The sequence below is a fragment of the Poecile atricapillus genome, chromosome 14 (assembly GCF_030490865.1).
Source record: "Poecile atricapillus isolate bPoeAtr1 chromosome 14, bPoeAtr1.hap1, whole genome shotgun sequence".
NCBI lineage: Eukaryota > Metazoa > Chordata > Aves > Passeriformes > Paridae > Poecile > Poecile atricapillus.
In genome coordinates this window covers 16,119,057-16,138,345 of record NC_081262.1, presented here as the reverse complement: position 1 = coordinate 16,138,345, position 19,289 = coordinate 16,119,057, and the positions used below count along the sequence as shown (strand labels likewise).

General features: G+C 56.2%; 3 protein-coding genes across 52 annotated transcripts; 2 read left to right on the top strand and 1 right to left on the bottom strand.

Moving 5' to 3' along the window:
- Positions 1-5: 5 nt before the first annotated feature.
- Positions 6-9,325, bottom strand: E4F1 (E4F transcription factor 1). 50 transcript variants are annotated; one of them, XR_009278727.1, is made up of 17 exons: positions 9,007-9,325; positions 8,502-8,641; positions 8,277-8,373; positions 7,485-7,690; positions 7,152-7,272; positions 6,723-6,875; positions 6,100-6,266; positions 5,565-5,792; positions 5,156-5,264; positions 4,381-4,598; positions 3,351-3,549; positions 2,570-2,730; positions 1,787-1,849; positions 958-1,614; positions 790-852; positions 706-726; positions 6-642 (listed from the first exon to the last, which is right to left on the bottom strand). XR_009278727.1 is itself a non-coding variant. In XM_058849228.1 (14 exons), exons 1-14 carry the CDS (start codon positions 9,131-9,133, stop codon positions 1,267-1,269), a joined length of 2,337 nt encoding a protein of 778 aa, XP_058705211.1. In that variant the 5' UTR covers positions 9,134-9,325; the 3' UTR covers positions 6-1,266. The 50 variants fall into 50 exon arrangements, 4 of the variants coding, with proteins under 4 accessions (XP_058705211.1, XP_058705215.1, XP_058705214.1 ...); XR_009278729.1 differs by having other exon boundaries at positions 6-768; positions 811-852; positions 1,021-1,041; positions 1,084-1,614; XR_009278700.1 differs by having other exon boundaries at positions 6-605; positions 664-726; positions 769-1,614.
- A 199-nt stretch (positions 9,326-9,524) lies between these two features.
- Positions 9,525-12,931, top strand: PGP (phosphoglycolate phosphatase). The gene is made up of 2 exons (XM_058849235.1): positions 9,525-10,278; positions 10,845-12,931. The coding sequence occupies exons 1-2, from the start codon at positions 9,540-9,542 to the stop codon at positions 11,168-11,170; spliced, it is 1,065 nt and encodes a 354-aa protein (XP_058705218.1). The 5' UTR covers positions 9,525-9,539; the 3' UTR covers positions 11,171-12,931.
- Positions 12,932-13,073: 142 nt separating this feature from the next.
- BRICD5 (BRICHOS domain containing 5) lies at positions 13,074-19,239 on the top strand. The gene is made up of 6 exons (XM_058849234.1): positions 13,074-14,038; positions 15,863-15,997; positions 16,356-16,508; positions 16,672-16,770; positions 17,517-17,670; positions 18,830-19,239. The coding sequence occupies exons 1-6, from the start codon at positions 13,628-13,630 to the stop codon at positions 18,922-18,924; spliced, it is 1,047 nt and encodes a 348-aa protein (XP_058705217.1). The 5' UTR covers positions 13,074-13,627; the 3' UTR covers positions 18,925-19,239.
- Positions 19,240-19,289: the final 50 nt, after the last annotated feature.

The window sequence follows — 19,289 nt, the reverse complement described above, 5'->3', positions numbered from 1 at the left end:
AATAATTTTATTTTTAAAAATGTATTTATTTACATGCTGAATCTGTACAATATGCAATTAAAAATCCACATATGGTTTAAAAAAAACAAATTCCTATACAATATGGCTTTCCAGCCCCCAGGCTGGCTCTCAGAGCAGCCTGGCTGGCATTGCAGGGTACAATGATGCATTCATAGACCAGTACATAAGGCTACTTGTCCAGGATATCAAAGAAAAGAGAAATACTGCAGTACCATGCCTTGGGAGGCCTGAAGGAGTGAGGTTAAAGGCATGAGAGTGTTTCAGTGGTGCTCAACAGACACCACAACTCCTTAGGCTTGGTTTTCTCAACTTGTTTTAAATGCATATATTGAAATAATTCCTTGTGAGACCCCACATATTTGCTACACTTTCTGAATCCTTTTAAAAACCAGACCACTGCTGTCCCATGGGCAAAGAGCTGATTCCCAAAGGATTTTCCTTAATTCGAGGCTGCTGTACATAATACTGAATGTCACTTGTGACCTGTCAGTCTCCTCAGTGTGACCAGACCCAGGGTTTAACTCATTATACTGGTTTTAGACTGAGAACACCTCAGGCCTGCCCTGTCCCATTTTGGGTCTGCCCTGTTCTGGGTCTGACCTGTTCTGTTCTGGGTCTGCCCTGTCCCATTTTGGGTCTGACCTGTCCCATTTTGGGTCTGACCTGTCCGGTTCTGGGTCTGACCTGTCCTGTTCTGGGTCTGCCCTGTCCCATTTTGGGTCTGACCTGTCCCATTTTGGGTCTGACCTGTCCGGTTCTGGGTCTGACCTGTTCTGTTCTGGGTCTGACCTGTCCCGTTCTGGGTCTGACCTGTCCTGTTCTGGGTCTGACCTGTCCCATTTTGGGTCTGACCTGTCCGGTTCTGGGTCTGACCTGTTCTGTTCTGGGTCTGACCTGTCCGGTTCTGGGTCTGACCTGTCCGGTTCTGGGTCTGACCTGTTCTGTTCTGGGTCTGCCCTGTCCCATTTTGGGTCTGCCCTGTCCCGTTCTGGGTCTGACCTGTCCTGTTCTGGGTCTGCCCTGTCCCATTTTGGGTCTGACCTGTCCCATTTTGGGTCTGACCTGTCCGGTTCTGGGTCTGACCTGTCCTGTTCTGGGTCTGCCCTGTCCCGTTCTGGGTCTGCCCTGTCCCATTTTGGATCTGCGCTGTCCCACGAAGCCACCTCCCTCCAGAACATTCCCCATCGCTGTCTGAGCAGGCCAGGTCAGCCTGGAGCAGCCGGGCCGTTTGCAGCTGCCCCTCCCTCACACGATCACGGTCTGCACCTCCACCTCGCCCTCCTGCGAGGCGGCGATCACGAACTCCCCCGCGTGCTCCATGATCTCGATGTCCTCGGACGCCACCATGGTGACGGTGGCCTCCTGCGCGGCCAGCCCGCCCTCGGTGGCCAGCACGGCTCCGTCTCCGATGGCCGAGGCCAGGGTCATGGCCACCTGCTCGGTGAGGCTCTCGGGCGTGGCGATGGTGATGGTGTCGCCGGCGTCGGCGGCCGCGGCGCCCTCGGCCACGGTGACGTTCTGCACGATGATCTGGTGGCCGGAGTTGGCCTGGTTCACGATCTGCTGCACCACCTTCATGATGTGGCTGTCGACCTGCGAGGGGACAGGGGCTGCAGTGATGTTGATTCACTGGGAGAATTAACAATCAGCACTGCAGAGGGGCCTGAGCAGCACGGGGAGCTCTGCTTTCCAGGCTGCTCCAGCTGCTCACCCCAGGAACACTCTGCAGTGTGTCACCCCTCCTGTCTCTCAAGGACTGCTTTACCTCATGCCTTGTTCCCTCTATTATTTCAGTAGCCTCACTGGTCTCCATGTCCTCAGTAGAAGTCTGAAAGACAAAGGAAGACGATTCCCTTTTTAGGTTCTTATAAAAAGAATTTTATCACTAAGATCTTCTACACAATTCTTTCTGTTTCCCCCACATGCAGTAGCTACTCCAAAGATAACTCCTTGACATTTCCTCCCAATCCCATTATCAGGAAGTACTTAAAATTAATGCACAGTGTTCACAAACAACTGGAAGAGAATGTCCTCCCTCAGCAGGATTTGGCCAAGCAGCAGATTTTTCTCCTCCTGGAGAAAAACTACGGCAGCACTCAATAATTGAGCAGTGTCACCCTGCTGGGATGAGAACTGGCTCTGTGTGACGGAGGGGAGAAAGTGAAATACAGAATTCATTGCTTTTTTTCTCTGTTAGAAACAACAGAGATTATCTGGGACAAAGTAAGATAAATAAAAATGTGAGAAAATAGGAGGGAAAGCTGAAGCAAGCTTGTGAGTGGTGAGATCTCAGCCTCCTGCTGAACCACTGTTGGTCTCCCCTTCTCCTTTTCCTGGCACCCACAGCACTTTGGGAGGGTGGGGAAGCTCCAAGTGCTTTCCTTCCAAACAAGGCTAATCCCACTGCCTCCTGGGGCCATGCAGGTAGGACAGAGCCTGTTTTACCTTCTCCCAAAAGCCTGGAGCAGGAACATGAACAACTGCAGAGCTTTTCCTGACCAAACCTTGTGCTAAATTCCCAATGAGCAGGCTGGCTGCCCCCTCTCACCTCGATGATGTACTCCTGGGTGTCTGCCACCACCGAGGAGAACTCCACCAGGACCGTGTGTGGATCTTCCGAAAGGACCGTGGCTGCCAAGTTGTCAGCAGACTGACTCTCCTCTGACACTACCACTTCTTCCACCTCTTTCATAGCAAGGAGGCAGCCACCTGCATGGAATTCCAAAAAAACATCATTTATGACCAATTCTAACAGTAGCTAGAAGATGCTACACAGCACCAGCAAGGGGATGCCATGGACGAGTGACCAGTGTCACTTGAGGGGCTCTGGGCCCACCAGGACAAGCCAAGGAGCAGCCCAGAAGAGCCAATGTGACACCAGGAGCAGAGCAGCTCTCCAGTGCAATTCCAAACACCACATGGGTAAATTCAGGTGGTAAAACCACTCAGGGTTCCACGTGTGAAGAACACACAGGAAGAATTTGGGTACATTTTAAATCACTGATCTTTTCTGTTGATACATCTCAGTATCTCCTACAAAAGTCCTTTTTTCCTCCAATAAACTTGTATTATTCCTTTGGAATAACACCATCAGAGCTAGCTGAAGAAGTCTGGAAATCCCTGCTTAGGAGTTAAAGGAGCAGCCAGTCCAGTGCAACTAATCCCACCAAACCAGATTATTGGTGAGAGCTTTTCCCTGACACTTCCAGAACATCCCCACTTCCATACGGGTCATTAGATCCACCCTCACCACCATTCCCACCCAGCCCAGGGGCAGCCTGCCCAAATCCCAGCCCTGAGCAGGCTCCCCTCAGGGCAGCCCTGCTCACCTTTGGTTTTGAGGTGCCTGTTGAGGGTGCCGTGCTCGGCGAAGCCGCGCCCGCACTTGTAGCACTTGAAGGGCTTCTCTCCGGTGTGGTGGCGGATGTGGCGCACCAGGGAGCCCTTCTCCCGGAAACCCCGGCTGCAGAACTGGCACACGTAGGGCTTGTCCTCCAGGTGGGTACGGAAATGCACCTGCTGGGCGTTCTGCACACACAGGGAGGCAAGGGAAGGGCTCAGAAAGGACACGGGCAGCTCATGGGCGCGGGGTTTTAGCTCCCAGGGTGGAACTCGAGGTCTTTTGTAGGACACAAGGATGATTTTCTTGGGTGGTGGTTTAGGAGTGGTACTCCCCAAAGCAGTGCTCTCACCAAGACTCTCCAAACCATGAGCCACACACTTGCTCCCCTCCTCCCCTTTCAGTGGGCTGGAGAGGAGAACTGGAGGCACAAAAGGTGAAGATCACGGAGACAAGAACAATTTACCAGAAACAGAAGTAAGATAACAACACTACCCATGACAGAGGGTACATGGAAGACTTGAGCAATTCACCTGTCTTAAGAACAGACAAAAGGAACCCCTTTCCCACACACCAGAATGTTCTGGCCACTGCAAAAATTAACCCTGTCCTGGCCAGAACCATGACACCGTTATTATGTATTTGTTCCACATATGAAGGAACAGTTTCTTCAGAAATGGGGTGGTTTTACAAAGACTGTCCTTCTTTTGCCCACTAAACCAAAACATCTTTCTGGAATTTCTGATCACAGATTCACTGAATGGTTTAGATTGGAAAGAACCTCCAGGGACATCTTGTTCCACCCCCCTTCCATGGGCAGGGACACCTTCCACTATCCCAGGGTGCTCCAAGCCCCATCCAATCTTGGACACTTCCAGGGATGGAGCAGCCACAGCTTCTCTGGGCATCCTATAAGAGGCAGGCGAGCTGGCACCTGCTCTTTGAGGAGCAAAACCTCCTCCCCTCTGCCAAAGGCTGGCTCTGGGGAGGCCAGTGTGGAGGTTCTGAGGGGGGCCCACCTTTGTCTTGTAGCGCTTGCCGCACTTGGGGCAGGCGTAGGGCCGCTCGTCCGAGTGCACGCGCCGGTGCCCCTTGACGTGGGCAATGGTCTTGTAGAGCTTCCCACACTCCCCGCAGCGGAACCGCCGCTCGTTCACGTGCACCTCCTGGTGCTTCTTCAGCAGGTAGCCCTTGGTGAACTCCTTGCCACACTCCTCACACTTGAAGGGTTTGTACTCTAGAGGGACGGAGAGAAAAATGTGTGGTTGATGGTACAGGTGTAACTGAATTGTTACAAAAAACAACCTGGAGGAGGAGAGGAATTGGATTGTCAACCACATGTGTGGGCTTTCACAGAACCCCAAAATAGCTGGGGTTGGAAGGGACCTCTGGAGCTCATCCAGTCCAGCCCCCTGGCCAGGCAGGGTCACCTGGAGGTGACAGGAACGTGTCCAGGTGGGTTTGGGATGTCTCCTCAGGGAGACTCCACACCTTCCCTGGGCAGCTGTTCCAGGGCTCTGCCACGCCAGGGCTCTGCTCTTTCCTCTCTCATGGAAAGAGCTTCTTCCTCACATCAAGGTGGAAGTTGTTGTGTTTTGGTTTGTGGCCACTGCTCCTCGCCCTGTTACTGAACAGAGTCTGGCACCATCCTCTGCCACCCCTGGGAGGGATTTGTATGGATTGATGGGATCCCCTCTCAGCCTTCCCTTCTCCAGACTGAGCAGGCCCAGCTCCTGCAGTCTCTCCTCATCAGAGGTGCATGGCTGAGGTCACTGAGCCCCAGCACCACATTACCTGTGTGCCCCTTGCTGTGAGTTTCCAGGGCAGCAGCTTCATTGAAGGCTTCATTACAGTGAAAGCAAACATAACGTTTGTACCCGTTGGTTCTTTCTGCAGGTGTCTGCTGGAGAGAAAATGGGAAAACAGCTTTTTTATTTTTTGTACTGGTGTGTCCACTTAGGATTGCTACCCAAATTCCCAATTAAACACTCCAGCTTTGACAGGAAAGAGATCTCTTCTGTGAAAAGAGACAGCCCATGTGTGAAGTGACATTTCCCTTAAATCACACCTGCACAATGTAACTCTAAAACCTGACACAAAGCCACAGGTACAGCAGAGACACATGAGGACAACAGCACTGCCCACAACCAAATACAGACAAGGAAGGTTAAAAAATTAATCTGTTGATGGAATACAAACATACAGACTCTGCTCCTTCCAGTTTAGCACACTGCTCCCCACATGGCTCCTCTTCTACTTCCACCCCTTTGTTTTCCAGCTCTTCTGGAGCAGCTGCCACAGGTTCATCCGGCTTCTGCACCTCCTCCACAGCCACTCTCTCAATGACAATTCCCGAATTCCTCATGGCCTGCCTCAGCAGGTTCTCACTGTTCACTTCCCCCTCACAGGGCAGCTCCTCAGGATGCGGCTGCTGGAGGAACAGAGAGGAAGTTTGGCACAGCAAATCCACAATTTTTTACAGCAACGCTGCTGCGAGGGTCACTCTCTCTGGGGCGTGCAGTGCTGTGCTATGGGGTTCAAAGATCAACCAGGGAACACCTTGGGCTGAGGGGGAAGATGAGGTGGATCTGTACTCTCACAACCCAAGGGATGACAAACTCACATGAAAACCAACAAAACCTTCACACTCAGATTTACTGTCAGCACCCGAGACACTTCTGCTCGCGAGCTGGAATGTTCTTTGTGTAAAACACAGGGAGGGTGTTCCAGACACTCACATCTGGCTCCAGGGATTTAGCATCCACCACGGGAAGTTCCTGCATCTGGACATGGACTTCATGGAGCACGTTGCCTTTTGCATCTGTCACGAGGTGGATGACAGGGGAGGCCTCGATGGATTCGCTCGCTATCGAGGACACCGTGTCTGTGTTGGAGCTGCAGGATCCTGCAAGGGATGGACCACGTGGGGAAATGCACCCTCAGAAACTCCCTGTGCCCTAAAAAAATCTGCCTTAGAGCACAAGGTGCCTGTTAAGGCACCTTTGTACCAGATTCTCAGACTTTCTTGAGTTCACACCCGGCTTCAAGGTAATAGCTTCGCTCCATAAATTACTTTTTTCTGGTATAAAAAATATAAACTCAAGACCATGGGAATACTTTTTATCATAAATAAGAATCATGGGTTGGGTTGGAAATACACATCAGTTCCAACCCTGCCATGGGCAAGGACACTTTCCACCATCTCAGGCTGCTCCAAGCCCTGTCCAACCTGGCCTTGGACACTTCCAGTGATCCAGGGGCAGCCACAGCTGCTCTGGGTAGCCTGACCCAGAAGGAATTTCTATGAAAGTGAGGGTTTGGCTTTATCAGAGAGGAGGCAGGTCCTGGCAGCATCACTGACCTGATGGCAGATCATCTTTGTTGACAACTATTTCTTTGGTCATGTTGAAGCGGATTTTTTCAGTGCAAGGTGTCAGAGATTTAAGGTGCCGAGTCAAAGCTCCCGATTCCCGGAAGCTTTTCCCACATTTCTTACATTTGTAAGGTCTTTCATCTGGAAATGACAAGAATCAAAACAACCATATTAAATCCAGCACAGGATCCATCCAGGATCAGCTGTGTGTGACAGGCTGAAGAACACGTTCAGCTTTCTACAGCACACAACTGTGCCTATCCCAGAACCTTCCACTTCCAGCACCCCAAATGCTGGGGAGCAAAATGGTCTCAGCTCAGGAAAACAAGGGAAGCAGCAAGGAATTCCACTGGGAGGCAAATGGATAACCACAGACAGCTGCAGTAACAAGGAACTCTTATTCTGGAGAACTCTTACCCGTGTGCCGCCGATGGTGTCGGATCAGAGACCCCTTTGTCCTAAAGGAAGTCCCACAGAGTTTACACTCATAGTCCTTCCTGCTGCTGTGAGTGATCATGTGAGCTTTGAGGATGCTGGCCTAGGGAAAGAATTTCCTTTAAGAGACGTTCCAAGTAGTTTACAGATTTTACATTTTAGCTGTAAAGGATAACAAGGCTCCTTGTGAAAGCAGACCTTCCCTCTGGGAAGTGTGGCAGGCACTAAAGCACACAGTTACTGAGTCTTGGGGTCTCTTAGTTTACAGCCAGCCTAAAAGGCTCCCAAAGCCACACCAGCAGAGGGGATACTCACAGTTTTAAATGTCTTCTGGCACAGCTCACACACGTATCGCCCTTCCTTGTTCACCTGCAGCTTGACCTTGATCAGCTCAGTGGAAATGTCCTGCTCCTGCTCCTCGGGGCTGCCCTGCTCCTCACTGATCTCCCCATCCACGTGGCCATTCGGGTTCTCAAACACATGGTCTCCTGCTACAATGACCTCTTTGATGTGCCCACTGCCTGGGAAAAGGTGGGGAGACAGTTGGGTTTTTTACAGGGCAGAACTTTAGCCAACAAACCATCTCCTCTTCCAGCACTTCACACAGAAATAAGGAGAAAAGTTATTTTAAACCTGCAACTCAACTATTTGCAACCTTCTCATTATGGCAGCATAAAATGGGCACTTCTGGAATAGAGTTTAACATCTAATTTGTATTAATTAAGTTGAAGGAGGGTAGGTTTAGAATAGATATTGAATAGGAATTGCTCGCTGGGAGGGTGGGAGGCCCTGGCACAGGTGCCCAGAGCAGCTGGGGCTGTCCCTGGATCCCTGGAGTGTCCCAGGCCAGGCTGGACAGGGCTGGGAGCAGCCTGGGACAGTGGGAGGTGTCCCTGCCATGGCAGAGGGTGGCACTGGATGGGCTTCAAGGTCCCTCCCAACCCAACCATCCCATGACCCTGGTGTGGGAAGGATTGCAGAGCTGGCCCAGAGCTGTGCAGGAACAGCCTGCCCCAAATCCCAGCGACACAGAGCTGTCACCCACCCAGCCACAACCCCAACAGCACACAGATGAGGGAGCAGGTGCCAAGGCACCCCAGAGCTCACCTACGATGGCCGAGGCGCTGCTGATCTCCTCTGCTATGGAAGATGCTTCAACAACGATGTGAGCAACAGTTATGGACTCCTCGACAGCAGGAACCACCTGCTGGCACACAGCACGCTTCAGCAGGCCGCTTCTGCTTGTCTCAACACACTTCTCCCTCCCCTCCAACCCAACAGACCGTGGGATCCTAATTATTTGCAGCCCCGGCTGGGAGCAGCCGCTGTCACCTTTTGTCCCTCCTGGCCGAGGAGTCCGGCGAGCGCGTCCGGAGGGCGCTGGCAGCCCTTCTGCAGCTTGTGCTGCACGAACTCCTGCAGCGAGCTGAACTCCGCCTGGCAGCGCCCGCACTTGTGCACGTCATCCTCGTCTGCGGGGGAAAACACCGTCAAAAAACGCCGTCAAAAAACACCGTCAAAAAACACCGTCAAAAAACCCGGGATCCCGGGCTGGGCTCAGCGTGAGGGGAGCGCCGGGCCCGGTGGAGCCCCCGCGCCCCGCTCCGGTAGGGCCAGCCCGGGATGGGCTCCACAGCCTCTCCCGGCAGCGGGATACAGCCAGCACCGCCGCTGAGCTGCCGGGGATGCCGGAGGGGAGCGGGGCCATCCCGCCTCAGGCACACGGAGACCCCGCCGCCTCCCGCCCCGCTGACAGCACCGGCCCGACCCCCTCACCCGCCGGGCCGCGCCGCCCCCAGGCCTGGCAGTGCGGGCCGGGGCCCCGTGAGGGCGGTACCTTGCTCGCCGAAGGGCGGCGGGAGGCCGATGAGGGCGGCGGGGGGCGCGGAACCCGCGGCCGCCGCGCCCCGGCCCGGCCCGGCCGCCTCTGCCGTAAGCGCCGCCGGCCCCGCGCCCGTTGCCATCGCGGCCCCCGTGTCGCAACGCGCCGCAAGATGGCGGCTTTACGGCCGTGTCGTCATAACAACGGGACGGGGCTCGGCGGGGAACGCGCCCGCCGCGCGGGGGTTCCGGGGGACGGCGGGCGCTGTCGGAGCACGGTCCCTCCGCTCCCCGCGGTGACCCCCGAGCCCCGGCGGAGCGGAGCCTGGCCGGTTACCGACGAGTTACCGAGGAATTGCCTAACGCGCTCCCGAACGAGCCCCGAAGCGCCCCGGCCAATAGCGGCGCGCGGGGGGCGGGCCCTGGGTCAGAGCGGCCAATGGGAGCGCAGCGCGCCGGGCGCCCTCGGCGGCGCCGCGCGGGGGGACGGCGGGGACACCGGGCGCCGGCTCCCGGCGGGGTGGGCGTGGCCGCCGCCACCGCCGCCCAATGGGAACGCGGTCCGTGCGGAGCGCGGCCAATGGGGAGGCGCGGGCAGCGGGCGCGCGGGGCCAGGCGGCCAATGGGGGCGGCGGGGCGCTCGGGCGCGGCGGGGCGGCCATGGCGGACGCGATGGCGGCGGGCGGCCCGCGGCGCTGCCGGCGGCTGGAGGGCGAGACGGCGCGGGCCGTGCTCGCCAACGCCGACACGCTGCTCTTCGACTGCGACGGCGTCCTGTGGCGGGGCGAGGCGGCCGTGAGCGGCGCGGCGGAGGCGCTGGGCCGGCTGGCGGCGGCGGGCAAGCGGCTGTGCTACGTGACCAACAACAGCGGGCGGACCCGCGCGGCCTACACCGAGAAGCTGCGGCGCCTCGGCTTCCCGCCCGCCGAGCCCCGACACATCTTCAGCTCGGCCTTCTGCGCCGCCCGCTACCTGCGGCAGGCGCTGCCGCCCGGTGCCGCCGCCTACGTGCTGGGCAGCCCCGCGCTCGCCGCCGAGCTGGAGGCCGTGGGCATCCCGCACCTCGGGCCCGGGCCCGCCGCCCTGCCCGGGCCCGCGCCCGCTGACTGGGTACAGGCGCCGCTGGACCCCGCCGTGCGCGCCGTGCTCGTGGGATTCGATGAGCACTTCAGCTACGCCAAGCTGTGCCAGGCGCTGCGGTACCTGCTGCGCGCCGGTACCGACTGCCTGCTCGTCGGGACCAACCGCGACCACCGCCTGCCGCTCGAGGGCGGCGCCGGCATCCCCGGTACGCGCGGCGGGGGCGGAGGGGATGGTCCCGGGGCTGGGGGGGCTCAGCACACCCCGGGGTTTTGGTGGAACGCGAGGAGTTGCTCCTCGGCCTAAGGAAGAGCTTCCCGAGGGGAGAGCAGAGCCCTGGAGCAGCTGCCCAGGGAGGTCACGGAGTCTCTGTCGCTGGAGATTTTCCAATCTCGCCTACGCACGTTCCCGTGTCACCTAATCTAGGTGACCCTGCCTGGTAGCGGGGTTGGGCTGGATGATCTCCAGAGGAGAGCAGATGAACCCCCTCTAGCTCCAAATGTCCTGGGCTTCTTCCAGGCAGCCTGGGCGTCCCGGAGCCTTTCCTCCACAGCACCCCTGAAAGAGAGGGGATCCTTATTGCTCCTTTACTTTGGAATAGGAGTTCCCTTTTGATGCTGTGGGATGGAATTTGTGCACCAGCTCTCCTGGGACCGACCCGTCCCTCTGCCCGTGCGGCTGAGGTCGCATTCCCAAATTCCCGAGCGGGTTTGTCCCGGCTGGTGTGGACACCGAGAGCCTCGTGCCCCTAATCCCTGCTGCTGTTCCCCGCAGGGACGGGATGCCTGGTGAAGGCCGTGGAGACGGCGGCGCAGCGCGAGGCCTTCATCGTGGGCAAGCCCAACCGCTTCATGTTCGACTGCGTGGCCGGCGAGTTCCAGGTGGACCCCGCGCGCACCATCATGGTGGGGGACCGGCTGGACACGGACATCCTGATGGGCAACGACTGCGGGCTCACCACGCTGCTCACCCTCACCGGGGTCACGGCGCTGGACGAGGTGCGGGGCCACCAGGACAGCGGCTGTCCTGCCAGGCACAGCCTGGTCCCTGACTACTACGTGGACAGCATCGCCGACCTGCTCCCGGCTCTGGGGGAGTAACGGGCCCGGCCGTCAGCCCGCGGCAGTAGCGCACGCACTAGATGCTCCCCGGAGTTAGAACCCTTAGCTTGTCTCCTCTCTGTCCTCTCGGTATGGTTCTGTTTACATCTCACTCTGAAATGCACTTTGGAACGAAGGGGGCATTGTGGTGCCGCCCGGGGCTGGGGCTTGGGGCTGGGGTTAATTACAAGTTAATTACAATCCAGTGTTTGTGGGGCTCCACGGCGCAGCGTCCTCCGGGCTGAGCTGGGGAAGTGGGGCTGGTGGATCTGAGGGGAAGGATCATGTCCTGGCCAGGCTGGGCCACGGCTCAGCCAGGTTTGTTCAGGGACTCTTGGGATGTGCAGTATCTCTGGTTGTGTTTGGAAACTCTTCGTGGAGCTGGTGTTTGCCCTTGGGTGATTCCTTTTCCCAGACTGGGGCCATGTTCAGGGACACAGCCCCACGTCAGGTCACACAAATTCATCTCCTGCATTTGACCACTGCACATTGGCACTTGTGATGCAGAGTGGGATGATCCCACATAATTCCAGACCTTGGCTGCTGCACAGTGTCTGTCCAAGGTTTGTAAAGTGTGTGTAAAGTGCATGTACACACAGGCATTCCCTGAGCATAAAGATAGAGCAGAATATATTTAAATTATAAATAGAGTCTATGATAATATATCTTGTTTCCCAGGAGGGAGGATGAGAGGAATGTACTTCATTGATTTAATTCTCCTAAACGGTTGCATTTGGTAATGCAGAGAGTCTGTAGCCACACAGGACTGTCCTTCATTCCTGCTGCTTCCCAGAAATCCCTGGATTAATCCATACCAAGCTCCTTCTCTTCCCTCAGCTTCAGCGAGCCACTTGCCTTGGCTTGAGCTGCACAATCCCAATTCCTGCTCAGTCCATGGATGGATGTAGTGCCCAGGACAGTTGTTGGGTCCTGGCTGTGTGTGACAATAGCTCGTGCTTCCTTCCCATCCCTGAGGTTCAGATCTTCCACGTGTGCCGGCGGGGGCCAGGCACGGTGGGTGGTGAGGAGGAGTGCTGGCTTGCTCAGGGATGATTCCATTTGATCTCCAGGTGGGATTGGGCAATGAGGGGCTCACCACAGGGTGGTTTTTGTGCTGCCCAAATCCCACAGTGAGAGCTTTTGCATTACAGAATTAATTGAAAATTATATATGCAAATAACACGCTTTTATTTCATAGATTCCAGTATCTACAGTTCAATTTAAGCACTGGTTTTCCTTCCTGTCCAGCTGAGGAGCTCGGGCAGTGCTGATGCCATTTCCTGCCTGGTAACTCGTCACCTTGTTTGTACAGCAATAACCCTGCAGTCCAGAGGGTCTGGCTGAACCTCTGAAAGGCTGTTTGTTTGTAATTCGGAGTTGTGGAAGGAATGTGGATAATCTTTTCCCTGCTCCTGTCTCCAGAGGAAGGACTGCAGAGTCCCAGGGGCAGAGCTTGCCCTTGATCTGGGTAACATGGAGATGGACGTGATGGACTCGCTGCAGGTCGTGTCATGTAACAGTGCGGGTTTGGATTCAGTCTCTGGTGCTTTTTGTGTCAGGAAAAGGCCAGGAGAGAGAGTCCAGCACCCCTCAGGCAGCTCTGTCCCTGCTGAGGGCTCTCGCTGCCAGGGGAGCCATTGCCTGGGCTCAGGGATGCTGGAATGTGCTGGTGGCAGTGTCAGTCGTGCTTCAAAACTCTGTTCTGACTTCCAAACAGTTCTTAATCCTCTACTTGAATTCCCATTAAACTCTCAAACCTGCTCTCCCCAGCGTTGCCTCGTTTTGTGGTCTCGTCTCCATGAGCTTTGGTGAGCCTGCATTGGGAATCCTGGAAATCAGGGATGGAGTTTGGGAAAGGACCTTAAAACCCACCCAACCCCAGACCTCCCACTGCCCCAGGAGCTCCCAGCCCTGTCCAGCCTGGCCTTGGACACTGCCAGGGATCCAGGGGCAGCCCCAGCTGCTCTGGGCACCTGTGCCAGGGCAGAGTTTCTTTCCAACATCTAATCCAACCCTCTGGCACTGAAGCCATTCCCCTTTGTCCTGCCCATGCCCTTGGCCAAAGTCCCTCTCCTTCTTTCTTGTGGGCTCCCTTCAGCCAGTTTGTTCAGCCTTGGGCTGTGCTTGATAGGAAAACATCCAAAACCTGCCTTTTCCCTGGACAGACATCACATGAAGGAATTCTTAGCTTTTCCTGATTCCACACCTTTGTTCTGACTGGCAGGTTTGGAACATTCTGGGGGGGCTCCTGGACTGCTCAGGGATGCTCCGAGAACGCTGCAGCCACAGGGAGTTTCTCATGCCAGGACACGGGTGACAGTGCAGCACAGGCTGTGGTGGTGCCTCTGTGGCACAGCCCCTTTCCCTTTTCCCCCCAGGGTGGCACAGGCTGGGGACAGCGGGATCAGCACCGGGCTCCAGCCCACGGAGCTCCGGCAGCACCGGGGTCCCGTTGAAATGTGGGAATTGCCGCTGCCACAAGGGCAGGCTGCCACTGTCCCCTGGTCATTTGATCTCTCAAAGAGCCTCACCTGGGCCCGTGTGGGGCCGTGCCAGCCCCGAGGGCACACAAAGACCCCGATTGTGGCTCCTGCCCGTCCCGGGGCTGGGCAGGAAGAGCCGCTCCGGGCACTGACAGCAGCGCTCAGCTCCCGCTCCAGCCTCAGGTTTCCCCCTCCTGCAGAGCCCTTTGGCTGCGAGGGACGGGTATTTATGTCCCACAGACACACGTTCAGCTTCCCCAGCTGTGCCTGGAGCCGGGATCATGCCCAGTCTGTGCGTGGGCAGGAGGCAAAGCACCAGCAGCCAGGTCCTCGTCTGAGGTGGAGGATGGACGGAGGGGACGGTGCCGGCCATGCTGCCCCTGCAGTGAGTATTCCTGTTCCTGCAGTGAGTATTCCCATTCCTGCAGTGAGTATTCCCTGTTCCTGCAGTGAGTATTCCCATTCCTGCAGTGAGTATTCCTGTTCCTGCAGTATTCCCATTCCTGCAGTGAGTATTCCTGTTCCTGCAGTATTGCCATTCCTGCAGTGAGTATTCCCATTCCTTCAGTGAGTATTCCTGTTCCTGCAGTATTCCCATTCCTGCAGTGAGTATTCCTGTTCCTGCAGTGAGTATTCCCTGTTCCTGCAGTGAGTATTCCCATTCCTGCAGTGAGTATTCCTGTTCCTGCAGTATTCCCATTCCTGCAGTGAATATTCCCATTCCTTCAGTATTCCCGTTCCTGCAGTGAGTATTCCTGTTCCTGCAGTATTCCCATTCCTGCAGTGAATATTCCTTTTCCTGCAGTGAGTATTCCCATTCCTTCAGTGAGTATTCCCTGTTCCTGCAGTGAGTATTCCTGTTCCTGCAGTGAGTATTCCCATTCCTGCAGTGAGTATTCCCATTCCTGCAGTGAATATTCCCATTCCTGCAGTGAGTATTCCCATTCCTGCAGTGAGTATTCCCATTCCTTCAGTGAGTATTCCCTGTTCCTGCAGTGAGTATTCCCATTCCTGCAGTGAGTATTCCTGTTCCTGCAGTGAATATTCCCATTCCTGCAGTGAATATTCCCATTCCTGCAGTATTCCCATTCCTGCAGTGAATATTCCCATTCCTGCAGTGAGTATTCCCTGTTACAGCAGCTCCTGGGCAAAGGCTGGCTCTGTCCTTCCTCCTTGGACTTGACTTTGGCCAAGGGTGTGACAGGACACAGGGAATGGCTCCCAGTGCCAGAGGGCAGGGTTAGGTGGGATATTGGGCAGGAATTCCTGGCTGGGAGGGTGGGCAGGCCCTGGCACAGGTGCCCAGAGCAGCTGGGGCTGCCCCTGGATCCCTGGCAGTGCCCAAGGCCAGGCTGGACAGGGCTGGGAGCAGCCTGGGATGTGGAATGTGTCCTTGCTCATGGCAGAGGGTGGAACTGGTTGGGCTTTAGGGTCCCTTCCAACCCAAACCATTCCAGGATGCTGTGATTCCATCACAGACCATGCCTTTATTATGTTTCCAATAAAGATCCATAACTGTCCCAAGGCTGGATGTCCCATCCTTGTGCAGCTGGAGCACATGTAATCCTGGGGTGGATTGGATTTTTCTGTCCTTCAGAAAACTGAGAAACCGGTTATTTTTTAAATGTGGCTGTGTTTGAGATTATTGAAAGCACATTTTCTGCTTTGTAAAAATCCTGTTATGTGCCATGAAGCTAAATTTAATTGCTTCAATGTAAGAATTAAAGTAAATTAATAGAGCCAATAGAAATGTCACAGCACTGCCAAGATCTTTTCCTTGGTCTCATGGAGAGCAATTTAGCAAGAAAATCCAGCACAGCCAAGCACAGGGAGGGGAACAGAAGCAGGGTCACTCCACACGGGATCTGATTCCAATGCTGATGGTCCCACTGGGGATTTCTGCTGTAAATCAAAATAATTGAATTTGTTGTTCCCTGTGCTTGGAAAGCTGCTGCTCCAGCCCTGCCCTGGGGGCTTTGCAGCTTTCCTGGCTGTGGCAGTGCTGGTTACCAGGATGCTGGATCTGGAATTCCAGTGCTGTGGGATAAAGGCTTCGTTATTCCAGGTGCTACAGTGTTTTGGCAGCTCTGCATTCCAACCAGTTTGCACAAGGATTTGTGCCATGAGCTGGGAACACGTTTGATGAAGAAGAATTGGCAGAAGGGTCAATTTTAACTCCTGTTCCTCCTCCTTTTGCCCTGGCTTCCAGGACGGGAGGGCCACAGCGCTGTTCCCAGCTCCCTCCAGGACCTTCTGGATCATCTCGTCCGTTGCCTTGTTGTTTTTTGCAGCTGCTGGCATCAGTGTCCTGGGGGTTCTCAGCTTCTCCCCCAGCTCTGCCCAGGTAAGGGATCCTGATGTGGGCAGGATCCTGCAGCCCTGAGCTGTGTGGGAAGCAGCTCCAGGAGGGATGGACGGGCTGAGCTCTGGGCTGAGTTTGGCTGGACAAATGCGGGAAGGTGCAAACGGGGCAGGGAGGCTGTGGCAGAATCTCCTGGCCCTTTCCTCCAGCACCTGATGCCTTGGGTGCCTCTGGGGCGCTGGGGTGAGGATGGAGTCGTGGGTCAGAGCCTCCTCCTCTCCACTCAAATCCTTGAAGCCACCAAGGAGCAGGGCCAGCACAGGGGATGGTGGAGGGAGAAGCTGCACACAAGCACCAGGCAGCTGATGCTGGGTGCTGCCCTCCCACTCCTCGTGCCCAGGCTGGCTCCCAGCTCGGTCAGGTGACGCTCCAGGGCCATCAGCACCTGCTGAGGAACCAGACAGCCGTGGTGGACAAGGCCAAGAGCACCGTCACCTTCCACGTCACCTCGCAGAGCAACCTGAGCGCCGTGGTGCTGTACGACAGCAGGAACGTGAGTGCTGGGGCATCCCTGCCTCCTCAGCTCCTGTTTGCTGCCTTCCTCTGCTCCTTTAGGCACGAAACACAGAGCAGGGGAAAGGAGAATGTGCATTCCAGGGGTTCCTGGGCCGGGGTGGCTGTGTGCTGCCCGCTCTAAGGGACACGTCTGTCCACAGGGCTATGTGTGCTACAAGCCCCTGGAGCAGCGAGCCTGCTACCTGAGGAGGATGGAGCCCTGGGACCTGCAGACGGCTCTCAACACCTCTGAGCACCCTGTGAGCAGCTGCTGCAGCACTCCCGGGGTATCTGGGGATGGACTGAGCTTTGCACAGGCTCGCTGAACGTTCTGCCCTGTGTGGATTTGCAGGGTGTCTCTCCAGCCCCTGCTCTGAGGGATTCATTGCTGTGCCCCCAGGCTGGGCTCTGAGCAGCAGCTCCTGCCTTTACCCATTCCCTGGCTCCTGTGGGAAGCAGCTGAGCTGCAGGCTGGGGCAGGAGGATGTGGCCCATGCAGGGGAACAGCAGGGCTCCCACTGGATTCTGTTACCTGCTCAAAAATCAGAGGGAGGGAAAACAAAGGGGGTTTGTTACCAACTCCCAGGGAAGAAAGTTGGAGGCAATCATGTGTACGGACCCTCAGAACAAAATGTCAGTGGATTCCTGGGCGGGGGCAGATTCCATTTCCAGAAGACAGAAAGCCCCATTTTTCTGTGCACCTGCCATCTGCTATCCATTTCCTCAGTGACTCCTGGGGGCTCCTCGGTCCTCACTCCCAGAGAAGTGTAGGAACACAGGCTCCCAAAAGGGATGCAGGGAGAGGAAAGCACCTGCCCAGCCCTGAGGCTCCTAAATGGCAAAACTTGGTAGTGCTGGGGTTGCCAGCAGCCCACAGACAGAAAATGAGATCTGGCAGCCTCACCCTGGGACAGGAGAAAGCTGCTGGGGTACAGAGCAGTCCTGGGCTGCCCTGGGAGCCAGAGCAGGGCTGTGGGCCAGGAACCAACCGGGACATTTCTTTCAGGCTGAGCAGCTGCTACAGCACAACAACCAGACCAAGTTCTACCAGGAGTTCCTGGGCATTGTGGCAGGGGAGCAGGTGGAGCCCGGGGGCCTGGGGGAGGCTGTGCAGGCCCTGTGTGAGCACACATCCATCTTCTGGGTGCGGAGAGGCCAGGGTAAGTGGGGCAGTGCCCTTGCCAGGGGAAGCAAGAGCTTTTCTAGCACCTCTAAGAGGATCAGGCTGTCCTGCACAACAGCTGGTGTATCCCAGGATGGGCTGCCAAGGCTCAGGACAGCGATGGGTGACCTCTAGTGCAAAATCAGACCATTGTGTGTGTGTTCACCATCCCCAAGTGCTGCCTCATACCCACCCCGTCCTCAGCTGTGGCACTGGGATGGGCTCTGAGCTGCCCCAGCAGCACAGCACAGCACAGCCAGCACAGCACAGCACAGCACAGCACAGCACAGCACAGCACAGCACAGCACAGCACAGCACAGCACAGCACAGCCAGCACAGAGCTGTGCCCTGAGACATCACTGCTTAATCCCTGTCCCCTTCATCCTCAGCCAAAGCAGCCTGCTGAGCTGTCAGCCTGCTGTGTCTCACTGCAGCTTTAATAAGAAAGGTCATTCCCTGAGGCTTTCCCCTTGCTCAGCTCCCTGGGGACTGTGTCACTGCAGGACCAGAGCATCCCTGGGGACTGTGTCACTGCAGGACCAGAGCATCCCCAGGGATTCTGTCACTGCAGGACCAGAGCATCCCCAGGGATTCTGTCACTGCAGGACCAAAGCATCCCCGGGGACTGTGTCACTGCAGGACCAGAGCATCCCCAGGGATTCTGTCACTGCAGGACCAAAGCATCCCCGGGGACTGTGTCACTGCAGGACCAGAGCATCCCTGGGGACTGTGTCACTGCAGGACCAAAGCATCCCTGGGCACTCTGTCACTGCAGGACCAAAGCATCCCCAGGGACTGTGTCACTGCAGAACCAAAACATCCCCAGGGATTCTGTCACTGCAGGACCAAAGCATCCCTGGGGACTGTGTCACTGCAGGACCAAAGCATCCCCAGGGATTCTGTCACTGCAGGACCAGAGCATCCCCAGGGACTGTGTCACTGCAGGACCAGAGCATCCCTGGGGACTCTGTCACTGCAGGACCAAAGCATCCCCAGGGATTCTGTCACTGCAGGACCAGAGCATCCCTGGGGACTGTGTCACTGCAGGAACAAAGCATCCCTGGGGACTCTGTCACTGCAGGACCAAAGCATCCCTGGGCACTCTGTCACTGCAGGACCAAAGCACTGCTCTCACTGCTGTCCTTGCTCGTTGGCAGGGCCGGGGAGGCAGCGCCTCATCTACCTGTGCATCGACATCTGCTTCCCCAGCAACATCTGTGTCTCCATCTGCTTCTATTACCTGCCCGAGTAAGTGCTGCAGCCACAGCCACCCTCTCTGCCCTCATACTTGAACTGGATTCCTGAAAAGCCTCTGATTTCCACGAGGGAGCACCTACAACATCCCCAGAGCTTCCTGCTGATTCCCTGCTGCAGGTCAGGAGAGTTTAGAGAAACAGGAGGCTCAGCACTGTCAGCACAGACACTGCAGCTCTGCTCCAGGGCTGCACCTCCTCCGTAGGAATTAGGAGACCCAGGCCTGGGGGAGTCCTGGGAAGCAGCTGGAGTTTTGGGGCTCCAGGCTCTGTCCAACACAAGGTGGTTGTTGTTACAGCTGGGAGGTGGTTGGCTTTAGGAGAGCAGCTCTCCAAGTCACTCTGTGAAACATTTTGAATAAAG